The sequence below is a fragment of the Conger conger genome, chromosome 17, assembly GCF_963514075.1.
Source record: "Conger conger chromosome 17, fConCon1.1, whole genome shotgun sequence".
NCBI lineage: Eukaryota > Metazoa > Chordata > Actinopteri > Anguilliformes > Congridae > Conger > Conger conger.
This window is the reverse complement of record NC_083776.1, coordinates 4,576,161-4,599,147: the sequence shown is the minus strand read 5'-3', so window position 1 is coordinate 4,599,147 and position 22,987 is coordinate 4,576,161. Positions and strand designations below refer to the sequence as shown.

Sequence of the window (22,987 nt, the reverse complement as noted above, 5' to 3'; positions counted from 1 at the left end):
GAAAGGGACAGAGGGGGAGCGGGGGGAGGGGGAGCGGGGTGGAGGGCGGGGGGTGGTGTGAGGTACAGGAAGAGGTTATGAGGCGTGGAGGTCGGCCAATCGGAAGCTCCGAGTATCCAGCTCTGCTGGGTTTCGGAAGTGTCGAGCTGCTCGGGGGGAGCTGCTGGCTTCGCTGGGGGGAAGCTCCGGAAGCAATCAATGTGTCTGTGTGTCTGTCTGTCTGTGTGTCTGTCTGTGTGGATGTCTGTCTGTCTCTGTCTGTCTGTGTGGATGTCTGTCTGTCTCTGTCTGTGTGGATGTCTGTCTGTCTGTCTGTCTGTCTGTCTGTCTGTCTGTCTCTGTCTGTCTGTGTGTATGTCTGTCTGTGTGGATGTCTCTCTGTGTGTCTGTGTGTATGTCTGTCTGTGTGTCTGTCTGTGTGGATGTCTGTCTGTCTCTGTCTGTCTGTGTGGATGTCTGTCTGTCTCTGTCTGTGTGGATGTCTGTCTGTCTGTCTGTCTGTCTGTCTCTGTCTGTCTGTGTGTATGTCTTTCTGTGTGGATGTCTCTCTGTGTGTCTGTGTGTATGTCTGTCTGTGTGTCTGTCTGTGTGGATGTCTGTCTGTCTCTGTCTGTCTGTGTGGATGTCTGTCTGTCTGTCTGTCTCTGTCTGTCTGTGTGTATGTCTGTCTGTGTGTCTGTCTGTGTGTATGTCTGTCTGTCTCTGTCTGTGTGGATGTCTGTCTGTCTGTCTGTCTGTGTGGATGTCTCTCTCTGTGTCTGTGTGTATGTCTGTCTGTGTGTCTGTCTGTGTGGATGTCTGTCTGTCTGTGTCTGTCTGTCTGTGTGGATGTCTGTCTGTCTGTCCTCTGTCTGTTTGTGTGGATGTCTGTCTGTCTCTGTCTGTCTGTGTGGATGTCTGTCTGTCTGTCTCTGTCTGTCTGTGTGGATGTCTGTCTGTCTCTGTCTGTCTGTGTGGATGTCTGTCTGTCTCTGTCTGTCTGTGTGGATGTCTCTCTGCCACACTTCTTGTTGCAAGGTCACACAGTGACTCCAAATCCTTAAAGAAATGCAATTAACCTGTATAGAAAAAATGAGACATACAAAATCCGTAATAAGATTTTAATAAACAAATGTTATGCATCCTTCTTGAGTTGAAACTATTTTTCCATGGTTCTTTCTGTTCTTAATTTATGCGGCAGATGGGTTTATGAAAAGCAGTTCACTTGGCAACTGTTGCAAAGTTGAGGTCGCAGGTGCAGAAAGATGAAAATGAGAAGAGCCGAATTAGCGTTTTTTGCCTGAAGCTGAAACGCCATTTTTACAAAGTTCACTTTTTGATTTGTCACAAGCATATCTGATGTTGAATTTAAAAAAACAGTGGAACATATACGTAACATTGAATGTACCGTTCTGTCACAGCAGTTCCCGATAGGTGCACAAACAGGTTTTGGATGTGTTTTTTCCTCGATTTGTTCCAGTGCCTCGGCTCACAGTATTGCATAATCCCGTCTGTGAGACTGTAAATAAGATTCCTCTGCGTTAGCTGCACTGCCTCTCTCAATCGGCTCAGACACTGACGGGCCTGGCACATTTCAGTGGACGTCCGTGGAAATGGACTTGCATTTCTAACACAGAAAAATCATCATGTATGGATATTTTCCTGAATATTCAGGAAGAACCTTTGCATAGAGAAAAATAGGAATCTTGAAAGCAAGCGAGCAAACTAGCTAGGTCAGCTGTCAGTTCGATGTGTAAGAAAATGTGACCTCCTGAACAATCTCACTGAGGAATTAAATCCAGTCAGGTGACTTCCTCAACAAATGTAAAAACAGTCATAAGTATGCAAAATAAGCACTGTGTAGGCTTTGGGTTGTCGCCATGAATTGGCACTGGCAGGTGTACAGAGCAGGAGTGTAGCAGCAGGACAGCAGTGCAGCAGGAGAGCAGCAGGAGAGCAGCAGTGCAGCAGGAGAGCAGCAGGAGAGCAGCAGTGCAGCAGGAGAGCAGCAGTGTAGCAGCAGTGTAGCAGGAGAGCAGCAGGAGAGCAGCAGTGTAGCAGGAGAGCAGCAGGAGAGCAGCAGTGTAGCAGGAGAGCAGCAAGAGAGCAGCAGTGTAGCAGGAGAGCAGCAGGAGAGCAGCAGTGCAGCAGGAGAGCAGCAGGAGAGCAGCAGTGTAGCAGGAGAGCAGCAGGAGAGCAGCAGTGTAGCAGGAGAGCAGCAAGAGAGCAGCAGTGTAGCAGGAGAGCAGCAGGAGAGCAGCAGTGTAGCAGGAGAGCAGCAGGAGAGCAGCAGTGTAGCAGGAGAGCAGCAGGAGAGCAGCAGTGTAGCAGGAGAGCAGCAGGAGAGCAGCAGTGTAGCAGGAGAGCAGCAGTGTAGCAGGAGAGCAGCAGGAGAGCAGGAGAGCAGCAGGAGAGCAGCAGTGTAGCAGGAGAGCAGCAGGAGAGCAGCAGTGTATCGGGTTGCTGAAGATCAGAGGCCCACCAGGGGCTGTCTTTCACACCTCTGTCACACTCAGATCTGTTCTGGGCGATGACATCATTCTTGCCATCTGTGAGTTTGGGGGGAGCGCAGTTGTTCTCTCGCCCCTGGGAACCCCAATCCCCTCCCAACCCCCAAAAACCCTTCACCTCCCTGAAGAGCAGCTTTAAGCCACCTGCTCCCTGCTGGATAAACTCAATGAGCAGTTTTCCCTGTCTCCCCTGGGAGAACCCCCCTCTATCCCGGACGATCCCCACAATGGCACCAATGTGTCCTGCCTGTCAATAATGCCTCATTACTCATCACTCAGTATGTACACTCAGTGAGCACTTTATTAGGCAACCTGTACACCTGTTTGTAATGGAAATATGTAGTCAGCCAATCATGGGGCAGCAAATAAATTCATAAAAACAAATGGTCAAGAGGGTTCAGCTGTTTTCCAGGCCAAATTTCAGAATGGGGAAGAAATGTGAACTGTGTGATTTTGACCGTGGAATGACTGTTGGTGCCAGACAAGGTGGTTTGAGTATCTCAAAAACTGCAGACTTCTGATGATTTTCACACACTACCGTCTCTCGAGTTTGCAGAGAACGGTTGCGAAAAACAAAAAACAGCAGCAGTTCTGCGGGCAAAAAGTCGCACTGTGAATGAGAGGTCAGAGGAGAAGGGCCAGACTGGTCAGAGCTGACAGGAAGGTGACCGTAACGCAAATAACCACACATTACAACAGTGGTGTGCAGAAGAGCACCTCTGAACACACAACGCGTCAATGAGCTAAGAAATAAATACCTAATAAAGTGCTCAGTGAGTGTATATGTCATAAAAATATCAAATAACACCTCCTCCTTCCTCTGTTTATTCTCTGGGGAAAGACCATAAGCGCTGGTGTAACTTAATACCCGCACAGATTTCCGGAAGCATCCCGTTTCCTGGAGCGTGGTCTCAGATCTCTGTTCTTAAAGACAGCGAACGGGACACTCCTCCTGCCATGCGACCGGTCGCCGCTGGACAAAATGGACAACCAAAAAGATATGAATTCACTTTTTTGTTTTTGTACATTTCACATATTTGTTCACTTAGCGAGGTGGATATTTAGACTGTTCAGGTTACAGTGTTTACCAAGAACAGTTATATAATGGCAGTGCCCAACTTGGAAACGGACACCATACCCTTCCCATCTTATATTCAGCTCCTTAACCACCAAGCGCCATTTTAAAAACGGTCTTGCTTCTACTCTTGACTTTGGGCACGTCTGCCCAGCCCAGAGCAACTATCGAATGTACATTTAGGTCAAAGCGACATTTCGAAATGTGTGTGAACATTCTGTGAACAGTGATTTTTTTAAAGAAAAACACAACGCAGGAAAATGTGCTTTCTTAAATAATCTTTTATTGCATGTGCTATCCATAATCAGTACAGACAAAAAGCAATACTTTACTACGCTAGTTTAAATTATCAGCTTTATATAGGATCACAGTTAACAGTATATGAAGTATAGACAATGGAAGACACAGCCAGATCAGTCAGGCCTTGTATTTAACCCTTTGATATTTAGAAATAATAGATACAGACTCGGGAAGAATACACTGATCAGATCAACCGATTGGGGAAAGGAAGAGGACGGGGGGGAACAGAAGAACTGTCCAATAACTGGCAGAAAGAAAACAATCAGCAAAATACAATATTTATAACATTTGGTTCCGTTCTGTAAACTAGGTTTTCATGTAAATATTGCATATGCTGTTGGTGAATTGTACCTATGTAGTAAGATTTACTCTTATCAAGTATTGGATTTTTTTTTCTTTAAATTTTTTACAACATTGTGAGAAAGTTTTTTTTAGTGGCATTCCATCAGACTGCACCAAGTCTCCTCCTGGCCCAAAACCTGCACTAAGCAGACAGGCCTTTCTTAGCGCTTCAGCTGATCTGGGGAGGGGGGGGGGGGATGCATATTTGCAGAAAATGACATGTTATAAATGATAGTTTAGATGATAAAACAAAAAAAAACGTCAACTCGTTTCGTCTGTAGACTCTGTCTTTGTACACTATTTACAACATTGGGCATTGTTTGAGCGAAGTGAGATCAGACTCATTCTTTCCGCCGATTTACGTGTCGTTCTCCCTCGTTTTCCCTCTTTTTCCCCCGTTCATCTCCAGTGGTGAACGCTGACTCTACATTCAGACCTGTCTTCTGTGTGATCCGGGTGTTGTGCAAGACCATGCCACGGTGTGCAGATGAGTGAGTCCCAGTCTCCCCGCGGTGAAAGTCCCCGAACATCCCTGAAAGCAGCACCGGTGAGTTTCACCGCTCCACCCCATTCGCCGGAGCGCCCTTTCCAGCCAATCGCAGAGGAGAGTGGCTCAACGGTCACAGTGGGGGAGGGGGGGATGCAGGGACCGGCGCTGGCCGTGAGTGCAGGGGAGTCACCGGAGAGGATTATGGGTGACTGAGGTCAAAGGTTAAAGTGTATCAACGTGCCATAGATTTGAATGCCGGTGCTTCATCTGAACACCGGTGAAGAGGCGCCATCGGGACACATCGGGAATCTCCATTCCTTTCTTGCGTCCCGGATCTGCCTTGCCTCTTAAGAGTCTCCTTTGCATATGAATATGTATATATATATATATTTATATAAATATTAAATTTTTATCTAGTAATGAATGTCTTCCTCGTTACCTTCCGTGTAATAATTAATAATCATATCAAAATAAATATTTGAAAGAAATCTTAAATATAGTACAAGCTCAACTTCTGAAGTTGTCCGTGAGGAAAGTGACCTAGGGTTCACACATCACTGAGAAACATTCATGACGTACGGTTCGTCTGTGATATCCTGCATGTGTAGGTCCAAACCAAGCATCTTTAGTAGAAATATTCCATGATAAAAAGTTAGTAAGGCTTTTGGATTGGTAATATGACACATTCAACTTTGAATATTTCGGGAATAATTTACATGTGGAGTTTGCATGTTAACAACCTGGCGTTTCCTCTGAGGTAGGGCTTAAAGCAACGACAGGTATTCTGTAATTCCACCCACAGAAGGACACGTAGACGTATACCTTGTGTGTGTGTGTGTGTGTGTGTGTGTGTGTGTGTGTGTGTGTGTGTGTGTGTGTGTGTGTGCGTGTGTGCATGCGTGTGTGTGTGTGTGTGTGCATGCGTGTGCGTGTGTGCACTCGTACGTCACCTGTATGACCGATAAGCAGCAGACTGTATCACAGGTTTATGAATGAGGTTTAACTGGCCACTTGCAGCCCAGAGCCCAAACAAAGCAAGTGCGGAACTACAAAAAAAATAACAAAAGATGCACACAGTTCTACCTGCGTTCATCGACACTGAACATACGGTTCTACCTGTGGTCATCGACACTGAACATACGGTTCTACCTGTGGTCATCTACACTGAACATACGGTTCTACCTGTGGTCATCTACACTGAACATACGGTTCTACCTGTGGTCATCTACACTGAACATACGGTTCTACCTGTGGTCATCTACACTGAACATACGGTTCTACCTGTGGTCATCTACACGGAACATAAGGTTCTACCAGCGTTCATCTACACGGAACAGCTGTGTGATTGCGGACATACAGAGTGAAACAGCGCTGTGATTCCTGATTGGAGGCGGTGGGGCGGGGCGGGGCGGGGCTGGTCGGGTCTTGGAAGTGTGGCCCAGGACGTCTGCAGCCGCACTGGATCCCGCTGCCTGCACTTCCCCTCCTCTCAGGGACGACCGAGCGACCGCACGCAGGCGAACGCGGTCCAATCCGGGCTGCCCTTTAATCTGGGGGAGGAGCACAGAGAGAGAGAGAGAGAGAGAGAGAGAGAGAGAGCGAGAGAGAGCGAGAGAGAGAGAGAGAGAGAGAGAGAGAGAGAGAGAGAGAGAGAGAGAGAGAGAGAGAGAGAGAGAGAGAGAGAGAGAGAGCAGAGCTGGTGAGCTTTACCCCCAACACAACACACTCTGGGGTCACAGAAACAGAGCTCAGGCATTGAATATAAACAGAGCAGAGGCCGCCATTTTGACATTGGCCGGCTGCCATGGCAACCAATGAAAGCCCAAGAATCCTTCAGAATTGAAATCAAATCAACCACGATATCAAGCCATATACATTTACATGTGATAGGAATTTGCTGTGGTATGCTGGTCAGAGCATTATCAACAAAAGCGTTCAACAGTCATATAAATGTAAAAAAAAAAAAGTGGACTTCAGTTCAGCAGTAAACTCTTTAAACGTTATAACTCCTCCCTCTTCCTGTGAGCCCCTGCAGCTGATTGGTTGTTACGTTTGGCTTTCAGGGAGAGGAAATGAAGATGGCGTTCCCCGCCCGTACGCGTGTGTCAGCATCTCACCTGGTTCCCATGGGAACAGAGGAGGGTGTGTGGTGTTGTGCTCTGGGGAACGGTGTGTCACTGAAAGTGTATTCTCACACACACCTACACTCAGAACGTGTGATAAGAGTCACCACCTTTTTATTGTAATCGCAAATATCAGAGTTTCACACACACACACACACACGTGCGCGTGCACTAACAATGACGGTCTGTTTTAAGAGCTGTTTCTGCTTGCACAAAAAAAAATCTGACACCTTTCGAGACACTCGTGCAAACTCCAGAGAGACGTGGCACATCTGATTTGCATAGGGGCCTGTTTGTAGTGGAAGTTCACGCCGCAGACACACACACACAGTAAAGCTAGCTGCTGCTGGCTTCTCTGGCTCGCTCTTTTAAACTCAACGGGAACCAATTTTTCAAAGGGCCAAACCCAGCTCCTCGCTCCACAAATATGCAAATTTAAGACCTTTGCTTTCCAAAAACACTGGCGTATTTTCCTATTAAAAAGCATTATTCCTCTCTGGCTCCAAGTGCAGTGCAGCGAATGCATTTCACTGGTTGGGAGAAGAACCACAGCGGAGCAGAAGGCCTCTAAAACAAAGTCGCGCTAAGCTCTGGTCTCCCCCAGGCTGTCCGAGAAGGCTTTTCACGGCTACTGTTCTTTCAGAGCCCAAACAGGAAGGATGTCACCCAGGCGAAGGCTACCTGTGCTCGTGTAAGTGTGTGTACGGCGCAGGGAAATTAGCAGACCGGAGTGACCTTTGAAGCCATTAGTCTTAATGACCCCCCCCCCCACTCTCCTCCTCCCCCCGGATGAATCCCCCCCCCCCCCCCCCCCCCCCCACACACACACACACTCGCACACGCACACACACACTCACACACTCACACACTCACATACTAACACACACACACACACACACACACACAGTATCACACACACTCACAGTAACACACACTCACACTCACACTCACACTCACACTCACACGCACACGCACACACACACAGTATCACACACACTCACAGTAACACACACTCACACTCACACTCACACACACTCACACACACTCACTCACACACACTCACACACACACACACACACACACACACACACACACACACACACACACGCAGCGCGCTGTAATCTGCTGAGCTCAGCGTGTGAGCCGCAGGCTCCGCCCCCGCACGGAGCCGGCGCTTCGCGGAAGAACCCGCTGAACCTCGCCGCGCGCGCTCGCTATCCCACAGTGCCGCTCTGCCCCCCTCCCTCCCTCCCGCTCCGCTGGTCTCCGCTGGTCTCCGCTGGTCTCCGCGCGCCCCGTGCGGGATTCGCCGAGCTCCGCTCCTCGGTCAGCCTCTAAATCACGTCGCCGGGCCGACACTTCCGCGTCCCGGCCCCTCGATCGCGACGCCCGGCCGATTGCCTCGTCACCGTGACCATCGACACTCGCACGTTGCTCTCCGCGTTACCGTGGGCAACCGGGCCGTGGTAAACAAGCCGAAGAAGAACCGACGTGACGCACAACCGCATTTCTAAAATGCCACCGCATACCGCAAAGACTTATCATGAGTCTTGGCAACCTAGGATTTTCTGGAAAAGACCTCCCTTCGGGTGCTAATACCCCAGTAGACCCCAGAAAATCCTACATTCTAATATTTTTTGAGGCCCCCAGTCAGTCAGGACCCCCCTCCCGGTACAGCATCACTGTTGGCAGTTATGACTGCTCTGCTACTACTTCCTGGACAGAATGGCCTTCCTTTGCCGTTTGCACAGAGACCTGGCCTGCGTGCTGCCGCTGTCAGGGAGGGGCAGGGGGGCTGTGCGTCTAATACAGGCGTACCTGAGCGCATGCTGGTTGCCAAGGTGACGGGGCGCTGGGTTCAGAGGGGAGGAGTTAAGGCGGTGAGGTCACGGGCAGTCTGGCCAGTCCCGGCCAATCGGGAGACACCTCGGTATGGGAGCGCACGGGCCGCTCCAGAACCAGAACCGAAACCCGTGGAGAGGCGGGATTTCCACACCCCGTGGCCTGCTTTAGGCACACCCGGCTATTACCCAAAATATAGCGACTCCCTCAGACTGCTAACTGCTAACCGCTAACTGCAAGTAGAGGGAATTAAGGGTGTTTGGGTGTCTCCAAACTCCACCCCCAACCCCCAAATCAAGTGCATCAGCACATCAGCTATGTGTATGTGTGCGCATATGAGCGCACTTGTGTGTGTGTGTGTGTGTGTGTGTGTGGTGTGGGGTGTGTGTGTGTGGTGTGGGGTGTGCGTGTGTGGTGTATGTGCGTGTGTGAAAGAGACAGAGGCAGGCAGGCAGACAGGCAGACAGACAGACAGACAGACAGAAGGCAGCCATCCCTGCTGTGTTCCAGGGACACCCTGTGATAGGTCGATGTGGGGGTGTATTTTAAGCTTCGGGAGTTGAGACATTTGCCGTTACATGCAGTGCCACTATAACCGAGCAGGAAGTGAACCCTGTGCCCCACACACACACACACACACACACACACAGAGGCTCTTCTCTTCATTATTTATTCCTCCTGCGCTATTTTTAGGCCCGGCTGCACAGACACACAGCCGTCAGATCTGCTCAAGTGCTTAACTGCCACTGTAAACATCTCTCTTCTCTCTCTCTCTTCCATCTCTCTCTCCTTCTGTCTCTTACACTCAACTTCTCTCTATCACTCTTCCTCTCTGTCTCTCCCTCTCCCGCTTTCTCTGTCTCTCTCCCTCATGCTCTCTCCATTTCTCTCACTCTTTCTCTGTCTCTCTGGTGCTTCTCTCTCTCTCTCGCTCTCTCTCCCTCCCTCGCTCTCTCTCTCTCTCTCCCTCCCTCCCTCCCTCCCTCACTCGTTTGCTCGCTCTCTCACTCACTATGTCTCTCTCTGTGTTTGTGTTTCCTTACTGTACGAGAGTTTTAGTGTTACACTGTGTGGCAGGCCCAAGGATACACACACACACACACACACACACCCCTTCCTGATATGGAGTGGCTGACTACCTTCTACTGCCCCACCCCTCTACTGCCCCACCCCATTCACACACGACTGCCCTGCCCCCTTTCCCTACTATTGCCCCAATATATCACTCTCGTCTCTACACATACTGTAGACAAACCTGCATGTTCTTTACCTGTCAGTGTGCATAGACTGGGCCCTGATTACAGCAAGCCCTTATTATTATATATACTCGCTATTATTATATATTACGTAGTACATACTCATTCTAATGCATACTTTTCAGAAAGTAAACAACCGTTTTGGTCCCGTCAATAGGATGTGCTGCTTCACTTTAAATACGAAGCGCACATTCGCTGACGTTCTCCTTCAACAACAACAACAGCACGTCAGCAGGGCTGTACAAGGGCAAAATGTCTTACCACACTTCCGTGTGCGGCTGGAAGGCGGATGATATTTTCCACACACTGCACGTTGTGTACTACAGAACGCAGTAGATGGGGCTCTGATTTGGACATGGCCCGTTAGCCGCAAAAAGATCCATCGCAGATCATGATACTGCGCACACTTCCTGTGCATGTACAGTGAGTGTCCTTAAGTGGCCACACATCCTGTCGGAACTGCATTTTCACCAAGAGCCGATTCATCCAAACAAGCATCCATCAGCCTATCACCACCCCGAGTTCTGCCATACAGGACACATTAAATCCCATTTTTCCCCACAGTAATGCCAAGTTTATCAGTGTCAGGTACATCCCAGTTATTTACCAACTTTACACTGGATACACACACACATACACACACACACACACACACACACACACACAGACGCACATAAACAGGCGCCTGTATCTCAAAGTGTTCTTTCAGAGGGTGGAGGGAAAAGGGCTCGTCTAAGAAGTGAAGTAGCTACAGTACTGTGCAAAAGTCTTAGGCACCTGTATAACATTCTGTACAGAGAAGATTCTTTCAAAAATAATTCAATGAAATCTGAAATGTGTTCTTTTATACTAACACACACAAAAAAATAAACATATATATATCTAGGATGCCTAAGACTTCTGCACATTACTGTATGTCTGAGAAAGAGAATCCCCTTCAGAAGAAAGTTTGTATGGGATTGCATAAATTGTTTATATAGCCGTCTGTGCGTGTTGCAGAGCAAGAGGTTGTCATCTTCATGCCTGTCATTTTTCATGAAGGTTACAAATATGCACTGATCAACTGAGAGTGTTGGTCAGTAGCTGACTTATGTGAGAGTGTTGGTCAGTAGCTGACTTATGTGAGAGTGTTGGTCAGTAGCTGACTTATGTGAGAGTGTTGGTCAGTAGCTGACTTATGTGAGAGTGTTGGTCAGTAGCTGACTTATGTGAGAGTGTTGGTCAGTAGCTGACTTATGTGAGAGTGTTGGTCAGTAGCTGACTTCTGTGAGAGTGTTGGTCAGTAGCTGACTTATGTGAGAGTGTTGGTCAGTAGCTGACTTATGTGAGAGTGTTGCTCAGTAGCTGACTTATGTGAGAGTGTTGGTCAGTAGCTGCATTAGCAGGACGCAGAGGCCTCTCTTTGGCTCAGGTCTGTAGCTGTCTGTAGTCACTGATGTCAGTAGTGCTGATGACTCATAATCCAGAGTCCACTGTCACCACACATTCCTTTCATATTTGCGCCACCTTCGTGTTGTTTTTCGGCCTTCGAGGAGACGGTTATCAGCGACAATCTCCGCCCCCTGCGGGCCGCCAGCGAATAGCGGGCTGAATACCCCAAATTCCTTAAACAAAAGGAGCCAATCGGAGGCGGTGGAATCCAGGGGAGCCGGTACAGTCGAGTAAACGCGAGTCTAGCCTCCTGTCACAGCGAGTTGCCGAACGTAAACACCCAATACCACCGTGTTCCTCCGTGACGCGCCTTACATCGGCGTCGTAAACAGCCTGTCCAGAGCAAAGCGTTCCGGAAACTCTCAGATCTGCGCCGCGCCCCGTCCCGTTCCGCAGCCTCCAGGGACGTGGCGTCAAGAGCGAATCGGCCAATCGTCTTGTGAGCTTGGCCGCGTCAGCCAATCGGCTGCGAGCCTGTGCCAGGATCGAACCCGCATCCTCCCGCTCTCTTCAAATCCAGGATGGGGCCGCAGTCAAACCTAAAAAACAAACGTCTGCAGGCGCCCTCCGTGGCCTATGAGCAAAGCCCCCCAACCCTTCCTTCACCCACCCGCAACCTCTACCGGGGATCAGCTGGATCCCTGTCCTCGGATGCCTGCTCTTTCCTGCCCCCCCGAAGAGGGCCGATGGGGGTTCGGGTTTCCCTGTCCGCAAGCGTTTGCTGCATCACAGACGGCATCAGATGCACATCTGTGCCCCTGAGTCTCTGAGTCTCTGACCCTCTGACCCCAGGGATCTGTAGTGCTGTCCTTCTACTATGATTTCAGACTCAATTCAGTCCGACGGAAGTCGTGTTGACAATATTACGTTTTATTTTTTCAAATGGTTAAAAAGCAAAGCGCCATTTCAATATTTGCAGTAATTGCAAAAATGCGTGGATAACTTTTTATATATAATATAATTTTCAAAAGCTTGCTATGTTTGTCTTGCGTGTGTGCGTGTGCGCAGGCGCGAGAGAAAGCTCGCTATGAGCCGGCAGGTAGAAAAACAAGCAGGCTTTCACCTCTCCCAGCAGGCTTTGCGGTACGGTCTGCATTCCGATCACGAAACCTAGTACCTGACAACTGATAAACAACTGACTCACTTGTTTTTCAGCGGACTGATCTCCGCGCGCAGCAGTCGGCAATGACATGAGAGTCTGGGGATGGTGTCTGGACAGCGGGCAAACGGAGCGCGATACACGTTTGATTCCGGGGATAGTCACGGTTAAAGCAGGCCGTGCCACCTGCCACCGCAAAAGAACAACAAGCTCATGCGCTCAGAGAGAGATCTCCTTCCGCTTTATCTTTTATATACAGCACTTTCTAAAGAGTTTCGCGGGTTGTATCCACGGCTGTATGCCAGCTGGAAAAAACAACCCCTCCTCTCCTTCGGTTTCTTAACAACATCAGAATGACTCAGACGTTGGTCCCATCCTATATGTGATGTACTTTGACTGTTCGGGGAAACATGTACGAACACCTGCAATTGGCGTGAGACGCGAGTGCCCCGAGCACCTAATTGCAGAAAAATAGCTGACGAAACCAAAAGTAAAGCAAGCGAGTTGTTGTTGTTGCTGTTGCTGCTGCTGCTGCTGCTACTTGTTTTAAGTGTACACCCATTCCACGCCTAGTTCTACAGATTAGCCCTGCAACAGCTAATTCCTGCGAATTTGCGCAAACACACACACACCCCCGCAGGGCTTTCATTGAAGGAAAAAAAACACCACGTGCCTCTAAATGTTTTCTGCGTTATCAAAGCCTTTCGCGTTATCCCGATCTGGCACACGAAGTATCGTTATCTCCGTCCTTAAAGGGAGTAAACAACACAGGGAAAGCAGCCAGAGGTCGTAAAGGCCAGGTTGGAAAACATTTACACTAAAACAGCATAACAAGAACACGTCATCATAGCCCAACCTGAGACGGTATTGGCTGCAGCCACACTGAATTATAACTTTCCATATGCGACTGAAAATTAAGCTGTTATCACTGTGTCGCCATCTACTTTCGTCCTGACTATTTAGAAGACCTGTGCTCAACTGACGATTGACCGTTTTCAAAAATGAATGAAACTAAAGTGATATGACAACAGTTGGCTATACTTTACGCCAGTTCACATAATAATAATATTAATAATAATAATATTATTATTATTATCATCATCATCGTTGTTGTTGTTTAGCAGTATTAGTTGTGGTAGTAGCGGTGGTGGTAATAGTAATGTTATTACCCACATTATAAAAATTACTTGAAGAGAGCATGTCTAGCACCACTGCAAAATGAATGGAAATGGTTTTCTACAGTACGTGGCTTGGTACACGCCATTGCACAGTCATGGCTAAAGTGCCCCGCCCCTCTGAGCCGAATGTTTTTCCTCTTAAAACCAAAACAAGATGTGACAACAAGCGAAGGAGCAAAGCACTATCGATTTATTGAAATATCGTTAACGTTGGCTTTTTAAATCTGTTGAAATATGTTGTTGTAAATTTTTTGTTGAACAAACTGCAAACACGCGCCACATAAATGACGATTCGTGGTCAATGTAAATATCTGCTTGAAGCATTAAAGTGCATAAGTACATTTAAAAGCATCGAAATAGCTTATAACTACAATTTCATCTGCTACCGTAAGCGATACGTTGCAGATTCCAAGTTATATTTAGCGACACTATAATCGTCTCTTTTCCTGGACAGCTTCTTGCGGTTTAGTAAGTGGGGAGTGTTCCGTGTAGCTACTGTTGTCAGCCACGTACGCTAAGAGTAACACTACATCTCAAATTCGAAGAATGATCATTGTAATACACCAAAATGACTCTCCCTGCATAGGCTACGTATCTACCATTTTCACATGTAGGCAAAACTATAATGTGATGCTGGTGGAATCGGTAAATCTAAACGAAGATAACTGCGTCACTGTTTTATGTACTTGCCGTATGCATTATTCCGAGCAAAATGCATTTTCTTCTGCAGTCATCGTTCAAATGCAAATATATTTTCCCTTCAGTTTCAAGACTCTCATCATTCAATTTTAGGGCCAACTGCACGGAACGTTTGAAAATGAGTATCACGTCACGTAATCATGCTGTGTCACTGTTTACATGTTTATCATTGAACTGAAGTTTTAAAAACAGATTCGTATCACTCGGATTCTTTTTCAAATAACTCCGCCAAAGCGTCAACATAAGCGAGTGTGCAACTGCATAGCATCAGACGCGTAATCAGGACAGTTTACGATTTGCCACTAGCAATTAAGGCAAAAATAAGTTCACACACAAATTGAAATGACAAACAGCGCTTACACAAACCTGGAACCCAACCATACTTAGTGCACATTACATAACACTAGTCCTCGTATTAACCATTGTAATGACCATTTCATACTTTTGTTTATGGTGCCATTATTCTGTTATTACAGTATACTGAGCAAGGTGTACAATTCAAACCTATCCACGATCGTACGTAGCTTTAGTGTAACCCAACCTCAAATGCCAAACGCATAAATATTTAATAATAGGAAGGACCCTACTGCACTTATAGATTTCTGCTGCTCCGTTTGAGTATTAGGACCCTTAACGGTCTCGGGCATAACATAAATCCGCGATTACTCTAAAATAGACACATTCGAGGGTAAAGTTAGTAGAATGAACACTAAGGCATAAAACATTAACATTAACATCGAGTGCACTACTACCAATTAAATGTTTGTGAACATTTACATCTGGTGCACTTGAATTCTACAGAAATAACTATCAATTTCTATATTTTATTTTATCAGCATAGCCTATATTATGTACTACATACTGTGCCTACATAGAAGTAGCATACAATCAGCCCCAAAAACCCATACAGACAATGTGGAGGAAAAGAACTAGCTCTCATAGACGTCACTCACCTTTAACAGTGGTGACCGTCTCCTTGAACCCCAGGCTGACGTAAGGAGTGCCGTGGATTCCGTTGATGCTGCTCTTGCAGTGACTGGCGGCCTTGAGTCTGGCCTGGCTCTCGCAGGTGCCCAGGTTCCCGTCCATCAGGTTTAAGGCGATGTAGTTGAGTCCGTTCTGAAAGCCGGCCGACGTCTGGCGGCACATGGGGCTCCCGGACTCCTGGTCCGAGGCCTCGCCGTTCCGGACCGAGACGTTCTCCACCGAGGCGGAGCCGTGCCTCTTGGGGTCGTGGGCGAAGGACGGGCAGACGGGCGTGACGGTGGTGGTGGAGGAGAAGGTCTCAGAGCTGTGCCGCCTGCGCCCCTGGGGGTCGGCCCGGATCACCTTGGCCCCCCAGTCCGGATGCGTGGTGGAGGCTGGAAGCAGGAAGGCCTCCAGGCCGCACAGGCCCTGTTCCGGCATGGCGGGTCTCTGTGGCCCACCGGCAGGGCTAACCATCTGGCTACCCTCTGTGCCGCGCGAGGCCACCCGCTGGGAGGTGCCACCAAGGTCCATCTCCGCGTAATCGCTACTCGCGGTAGCGAGACGCCGCGCAGGGTCGGCCGGTGCCGTGGCGTACCCCACGGCTGACAGTTCGGACCGCCCGTCGAGAGGCCCGGCCGTGGCACTCCCCGGCCTGGGGAGGCCGTTGACATTCAGCGTCATGTTCATGTAGTCAGACAGCTGGCCAGCGGACCCCAGCGAGGACAGCGGGGAGACGCGGGAGGGGTCCCCGAAATCTATGTTGATGTACTCCCCGGGGCTCTTTGGCTCAGCGGGCAGGGGGTCCTCGTGCATGCTGGGTAACGTCCTCACGGAGTCCAGGGACAGTCGTGTCGGCCGGCTGGCTCTCAGCCTGGAGAGCAGAGGCTCCTTTCGGCTCCCTCTGACGGGCATCGCCGCCGAGCCGTTCGGGGCCCCGGCGGGACCCGGGGACGCCGCGCCGCAGGAGCGGGGCTCCTCCGCCGGGCCCCTCCTGCCCTGCGGGTTCATCATCACGTACTGGTCGGCGTCCTCGCCCCGCGGCGCCTGCGTCTTGTACGAGCGCGGCAGCGAGTTGAAGGACTGGGGCGAGCGGGAGGGCTCCGCGGACGGCGAGCCGGACAGCGACTCCGGAGGCGTGAGCGAGACGCAGGGCTCGCCCGGCGACATGCTCATGTACTCACCGTCGGCCAGGTTCCCCTCCGCCCCGGCGCCGGAGCTGCACCACATCCTCACGTAGCCGCTGTCCTCCAGGGAGCCGCTGCTCAGGGAGTCCGTCCTGGACCCGCCCCCCGTCGCCACCTCCGGGTGCGAGCGGGGCTTGATGATCTGCTTCGGCGCCGAGACGCACATGGGGCTCATGGGCACGTAGTCTTCGCTCCTGCTGCCCATGGAGGACGCGCCCGGCGTCATGGGCATGTACCCGTCGTCGCCCAGGTTGCTGGACGAGCTCCTGAGAGACCCGATCTCCACGTCGCCGTAGTCCTCGGGGTAGGCGATTTTCGGGGAGGTGGCCCGGGAGCCGGCGTACGTGGCCCGCATCAGCGTGTACTCGTCCAGCGACGTGGACGACACCTGCGTGACGGCCCTGCGCTGGGGCGGGGTGTTGAGCGAGTACGTGCGCTTCCTGTACGCCTTGGCGGAGTCCAGCGCCTCCTCGCGGCACGTCAGCCGGTGGCTCCGGAGGCCGCCGCTCAGCCTCTCCATCACCATGTAGCCGTACAGGTCGCCGCCGTCGTGGGAGGGCGGCGTGTCGGCCACCGACTCGGGCGTGCGGCTCCCGTTGGCGAGGTGGTGCCGGGCGTAACCGGGACTGGACGCGTAGTCGTCGCACGACGCGAAGCCGCCGTCGCTGGGCGACCCAGAGACGGAGGCGCTGTCGCTGGGCGGCCGCTGGGCGGCCTTGGGGGCGTGGCCGTTGGCCTCGGGTCCGGAGCCGTGGCCGGGGCTGACCGCGGACGGCGGGGAGTGGGACACCGCCATGGACATGGATTTGCTGTGCTGGAGCGGCAGAGAGTCGAACAATCGGCAGGGTCTGCCGGTGACGGTGTTGGACCGGTTCAGAAGGTTCCGGTGGGCGCCGGGACTGACCGAGCCCTCGTTCACGGACAGCGGGCGCGCCATCGTGCTGTCGCCCTCGCTGGCCGTCCGTATCCGACAGGAAGTGAACTTGCTGACCGGGGACGTCGCCGCCATGCTGTCCGTCCTCGACCTCCGAAGCAGCCCGGTCTGACTGGGCGGCAGGTTGTTTAAGTGCCGCCTCGTGGGCACGGAGATGGGGTTGGTGCCGGACGACTGGCTCTTGCTTCGCGGCCGGAACTCCGACAGCTCCTTCATGGCCTTCATCGCCTCCAGAATTGTCTCGTGTATGTTTTGCGCCACCACTGAGTCATCTGCCTGCATCCACAACTCCCCGGGTCCGGTGGAAGCAGACCTGCCCACCTCGATGAAGAAGAAACTGTCGGAGTGCCCGCATCTCCTGATATTCATAAGCTGTAAAATTACAGCTGCGACCTCAGAGTTCAGCTTCACAAAGCTAATGGTTCGGCTGGATAGGCACAGTCTGTACACCCCGGTTAGATTTTTTATCTGACCCAGTCCTTTAGATTTAAGATTTACTTGCCATACCTCTTTGTAAACCGCGGTCGCAGGCGTGATCATTCCGTAGTTCGCCTCCTCGAATCCCACCAGGGAAGACGCCGAATTAGACGCGGACCCGTCATACGGTCTCCCCTCATTCATTAGATCAGTCAGGACTTCGTACCAGTCTTCCTGTTCCTGCTCGTTGTCAGCGGCCACGGCGAAGTACTCGTCCTTGGTGTAAAGGGCGATCAGGTGTTTGTGTTTCGCGTCTGCCCGTTTGTTGATATTCAGGCAGGAGTCCAGGGCTATAACCCTTTTAGCAACCGACTTGTTTTTCCATTTCTTTTCGTTCTCGTAGTACTCCAGTCTGGCAGGGAAACCCTCGCTCTGCTCCTTCAGCACGAAAAACCGCTTGTGTCCGTGCTTCTGTTTCTTAAGGTACCCGCATTTTTTAACGATCTTATTATTATTATTAATGCTCGCATTGGAAAATAAAGGTCCGGTCGTCGTTGGTGGACTAGCCATTGTAGCGTCTTGAACTCTCACTTTTTCTTCAACTTATGCGTTCTGTTTTTAAAAGTGCAAGGAACTCCGTCCGTATCAGCGCCTACTGCTCCATTCTGAGCGGCGCGCTGGCCGTTCGGTATCTGCAACAGTTCAACAGTAAATAACACATATCACTGAGTGACTGGACAGAAGAGAGGAAAAACAACATGTGACGTTCTACACATCCAGCGTTTGTTACAAAAAAAGAAAAAGGGGAAACTCACTCTAGGCGGCACAACCTTGAGGGGGGCGTACCTGCCAATCCGCCTATCCGATGTGCTCATTCGGCTCATTGGTCCAACCATACTGACGGACCCCGCTGTGAACCTGTTAAGAGAAGGGAAAAAATCCGCCCACTTTTTCGCAGTGTTCGCCCCGCCTCTGGTGGCCGGCCGTTCGAAATCTCTCCAGTAAACGTACGCGGGTCTTCATTCAGTGAAGTTGTTTTCAGTTTGAAGTGTTGTGTCGTAATTGTCCCGGGCTCAAATAAAATTGTTTTCTGTTAAGTTTTAAAACACACAAATGCGACAGTATACATGCCTAATGCAATCTAGACATTGCGTCCGGAAAAAATATATATTATGCGTTAATTTCTGAAATGATGGAAGTAGGCTAGGCTTCTTATATTAAGCACATGATAAAATGTCATATCATTGGCGCATGTACTTTCATCCTGTTTGTGCAGACCTGCGAAATGGCATAGTGGTGAATCTTATTTTTCAAGTCAGTGCGCGCCATCAGCGATGTTGCTATAGCACGTACACATTTTGAATAACTTGTTTTGCTCATATAGGCTATTTTTTCCCCAAGCACATTAATTCGGCATATGACGGTTGTTATTCTGGTCACAGGCATGAGGAGTAATCTGTTTTCCTGTAAGCCTATTCAGCCCCAAGCGAAAACAAAAGTTACGAAAACCTAGTTTCACATTTAGCACCTTAAGTAACTCATTGCAAAACTCACGAATAATCCCGTAATGTTCATGTTTGTTAAAAAACAATAGTGGTCTGTAGTGACGATTTACAGTGCTCTTATCATCTTTTCTATTCTTTAGCCTTCTAATAGTGGACACTTTTCGTTTCTTTTGGCACACAGATCATCACACACACGCACACGCGCTTGGGCTGCTGGATGTAAACAAGTCCAACAGTGCGGTGCTGTGTAGGAAACGCAACAGTGTCGCAGTACTGAATTTGTATTCGCGTTGCGCAGTGAAGTATACACTCTAGCCCTATATCCATACATTTGCATATTTAGAAAGTACACACACACACATACACACTGCTTTATTTGCACATCGCTGCTTTATTTTACACGCGAGCTCGTTTAACTGTAGAACTGTAAACAGCAGCAGAGGAGCCACCACGCATATTACTTGTTACATAATTCGTAAGGATTTCTATTTTGGAAAGATCCGTTGCACGACACGAGTGCCCCTAGCGTTTGCTATACTATATCCAATTTGCTTTATAAGGATCCGTTGGCTGGTTTTCTGCAATCGACTGCGTAAACAACACGCTGCGCGCCTTCCTTTTTTTTGCTTTTTGAATGCATATTTTAGATTCCCGTAGGGTTATATAAGGAGCGCAGGAAATTGCACAAACAAGGCTGACATCATTGCCTTTGACAGTGACATGCTGTTTTTCTCTGGACACTGGGACGCGTCAGAAGATTCCAGAATATTAAAATTAATATGCTGCACGTGTTTTCCGGTTATATCGCGCTGCCGCCTATGATCAGCAAAAAAGCGAAACTGCCCTTAATGTGTTTTTTGCCTCGCAGCCTAGCTGTCCGGAGAAGACGCGGTCCTGGAATCGCGACTCCGTAACCCCTTCGAATGTGCTTGGCGACCCACCCCCTAAATGCTGCCCATCTCGCTCGTGACGCAGTTTCAGCTGGAATGGCACGGGGTTCCTGAAACTCTAGGAAGCCTGCAGAAATCATCACTGTCGGGGCGTCAGAAAATGCAGCATATCTTGAATGAACCTATCGACCTATCTTTGTATGGAAGCGCCCATTTACCTGATCCCTTCAATCCATTAAAAATTTTTTTCTTGTGAATACATTGTTTTCAAAGTATGAAGAAAAATAACAAACAAACAAAAATATATTTAGACCTACAGCAATACACAGAAGTGTAGCCCACGTGATAAGCATTTATTTATTATTATTCTAACTATTATAATATTTTTTTAGATTATATACATGACGTAGGCATCAATTTTACAAACAAAATAGCGATTACACTGGTAAAAACCGGTCAACCCTTACAAAACTTGAAAACATATGCATGAAAATATTATACATAGTTTTTTTGCATTTAAACATGCATGCATGCATAAACATGCATTTTTTGCATGTTTAAAATGTCTAATATGTCTGGCATTCAGACCCATCGGCACGTGCTGTACATTCCATGGAGGCTATGGCTTTGGGGTGTTAAAAAAGCGAAAATTTTACTGGCACTTTAAATTAAAACTCAAGTCAAATAAGAACCTTTGGGCCACTGATGCACAGCAGGAAGTAGCTTTAGGGCTGATCTCTGGCCTCTGGCTTTGAAAAGAGTTCCCCTGGTGACGTGATGTGTGTGTGTGTGTGTGTGTGTGTGTGTGCGCGTGTCTCCACCTGACAAATGTCTGCACAGTATTTTTGATTAGAAGGTAATGATTCAGATGCAGATGGTTCATGGAGTCTGTAAAATTATAATCTTTCAAATCCAACAGTTTGCTTTTGTGTCTGTTGTTTGAGCAATTGGTCATTATTTGAATAAGTATATCCAGTCAGTAAATACACAAGATCCTATCCACCTCCCTGTTTTCAAACACCACTGCCATGTTCAGAATCGCTTTTCTGATCAGAAGCCTTTCTCCTTTCTTTTATTTGCTGTGCAGTATTTGCCGTATTTACATTTTTATGGAGAAAACAGTCGAGCAGGGCTGCTCAGTCCTGTTCATGGAGACTGCTAGGTTTTCGCTCCAACCCTAACAAAACGCACTTCATTCAACGTCTGGAGATCTCACTGAGCTGCGGATTAGTAGGATGCCAAATTGGAGTTGAAATAAAGCCCTGCAGTGTGGTATACCTCCAGGAACAGCGGTGCGTATCACAAAGCAGGATTACTTGGCTGGATAACTTCACCAAATAAAACATGGAACTGTTTAAAAACTGGAACACTGAAGTAAAAACAGCTGCCCTGGGTTGTTTCGGTGGACCTCTGGAGCTACCTGAGTAACCCTGCTTGGTGATAAACCCCCCAGGACCTGGCTGCCCTGCACTAAAGGCCACATTGGTTCAGGACGTAAGAGCAGTCGTCTGGCGGTTGGAGGGTTGCCGGGTCGATCCCCTGCCCTGGGTGTATCAGCGTGGCGCTGAGCAATAACCAATTGAGAAGCATCAACTGTAAAGTGCTCTGGATAAAGGCGCTATATAAATGGAGAACATTTACCAGAAAGCTGTTTGATTGGCTGTTTTTCCCGTGAAACCTGAGCAGACTGGTTTCTGCCCAATCGTGTGCATATGCAGGTGAAATCAGCAGGTGTAGGGATTGATCTGGTTGAAGGTGTGTTAATGAGTGAAATCAGCAGGTGTAGGGGTTTATCTGGTTGAAGGTGTGTTAATGAGTGAAATCAGCAGGTGTAGGGGTTTCTCTGGTTGAAGGTGTGTTAATGAGTGAAATCAGCAGGTGTAGGGATTTCTCTGGTTGAAGGTGTGTTAATGAGTGAAATCAGCAGGTGTAGGGGTTTCTCTGGTTGAAGGTGTGTTAATGAGTGAAATCAGCAGGTGTAGGGATTGGTTGGAATGAAAACCTTACTCTTGGCCCTCCATGATTCTGCCCCCTTGGAATATACAATGGCTGCATCCGAAATCAAAGAGCCCACAGCTATTGTTTTGAGCATATTAATATCAATATTTTGACATCCTAAATAGTAAGATAGTATGCGACTTCAGATTCAGCCAATGAATAGGACAGAAAAACAAGGAGGAAGACGGAAACCTAACCATCTTCATTTAGTTCATAAACCTTCTTGGTATAAAATGCGAACCAGAAGTGCATAAAATAAAAAAAATAAAAAATTCATTCCTCTTCCTTTGAAAGGTAACCTGTAAAATACGCACAATAAAATTATTTATTCCGTGCACCTGCCTCTTTCACCATTATATATGTTTTATTAGGCTATGCATATGCATTGGGATGTGATTTACACGCCGTGGGACATTAATGTAGGAGTTAATGAAGTGTCTCATAAAGTCAGTATTTACTAGGTTTTGAATGGCACTGTGATGAATTCTGGATTGTGTCCATTAATTTATGTTAGATTTTTCGAAAATATATTACCCACATTGCACAAATGCTGGACTTTGCATCTTGCACGACGAGGTGCCGGGATATCGTACCTCTGCAAACCTCAACCCTGATCTCCGTTGTGTCATTTCGCCGTGCAAGCAGCTGAAATGAAAGACAAGCAAATATCTTGTGTTGTCTAAAACCAATCGGTCTAAACAAATGTGGAAGTGAGATGTTATCGAACAGCGTTGCTTGCTGTTGCAAGCATCGGAAAAACCTGCCT

General features: G+C 48.8%; 1 protein-coding gene across 1 annotated transcript; it reads right to left on the bottom strand.

The window, feature by feature from the left end:
• Positions 1-3,825: 3,825 nt before the first annotated feature.
• On the bottom strand, positions 3,826-18,599 carry LOC133116594 (insulin receptor substrate 2-like). Its single transcript, XM_061226325.1, has 2 exons — positions 15,278-18,599; positions 3,826-6,246 (listed from the first exon to the last, which is right to left on the bottom strand). The coding sequence occupies exons 1-2, from the start codon at positions 18,396-18,398 to the stop codon at positions 6,242-6,244; spliced, it is 3,126 nt and encodes a 1,041-aa protein (XP_061082309.1). The 5' UTR covers positions 18,399-18,599; the 3' UTR covers positions 3,826-6,241.
• Between the last annotated feature and the right edge of the window lie 4,388 nt (positions 18,600-22,987).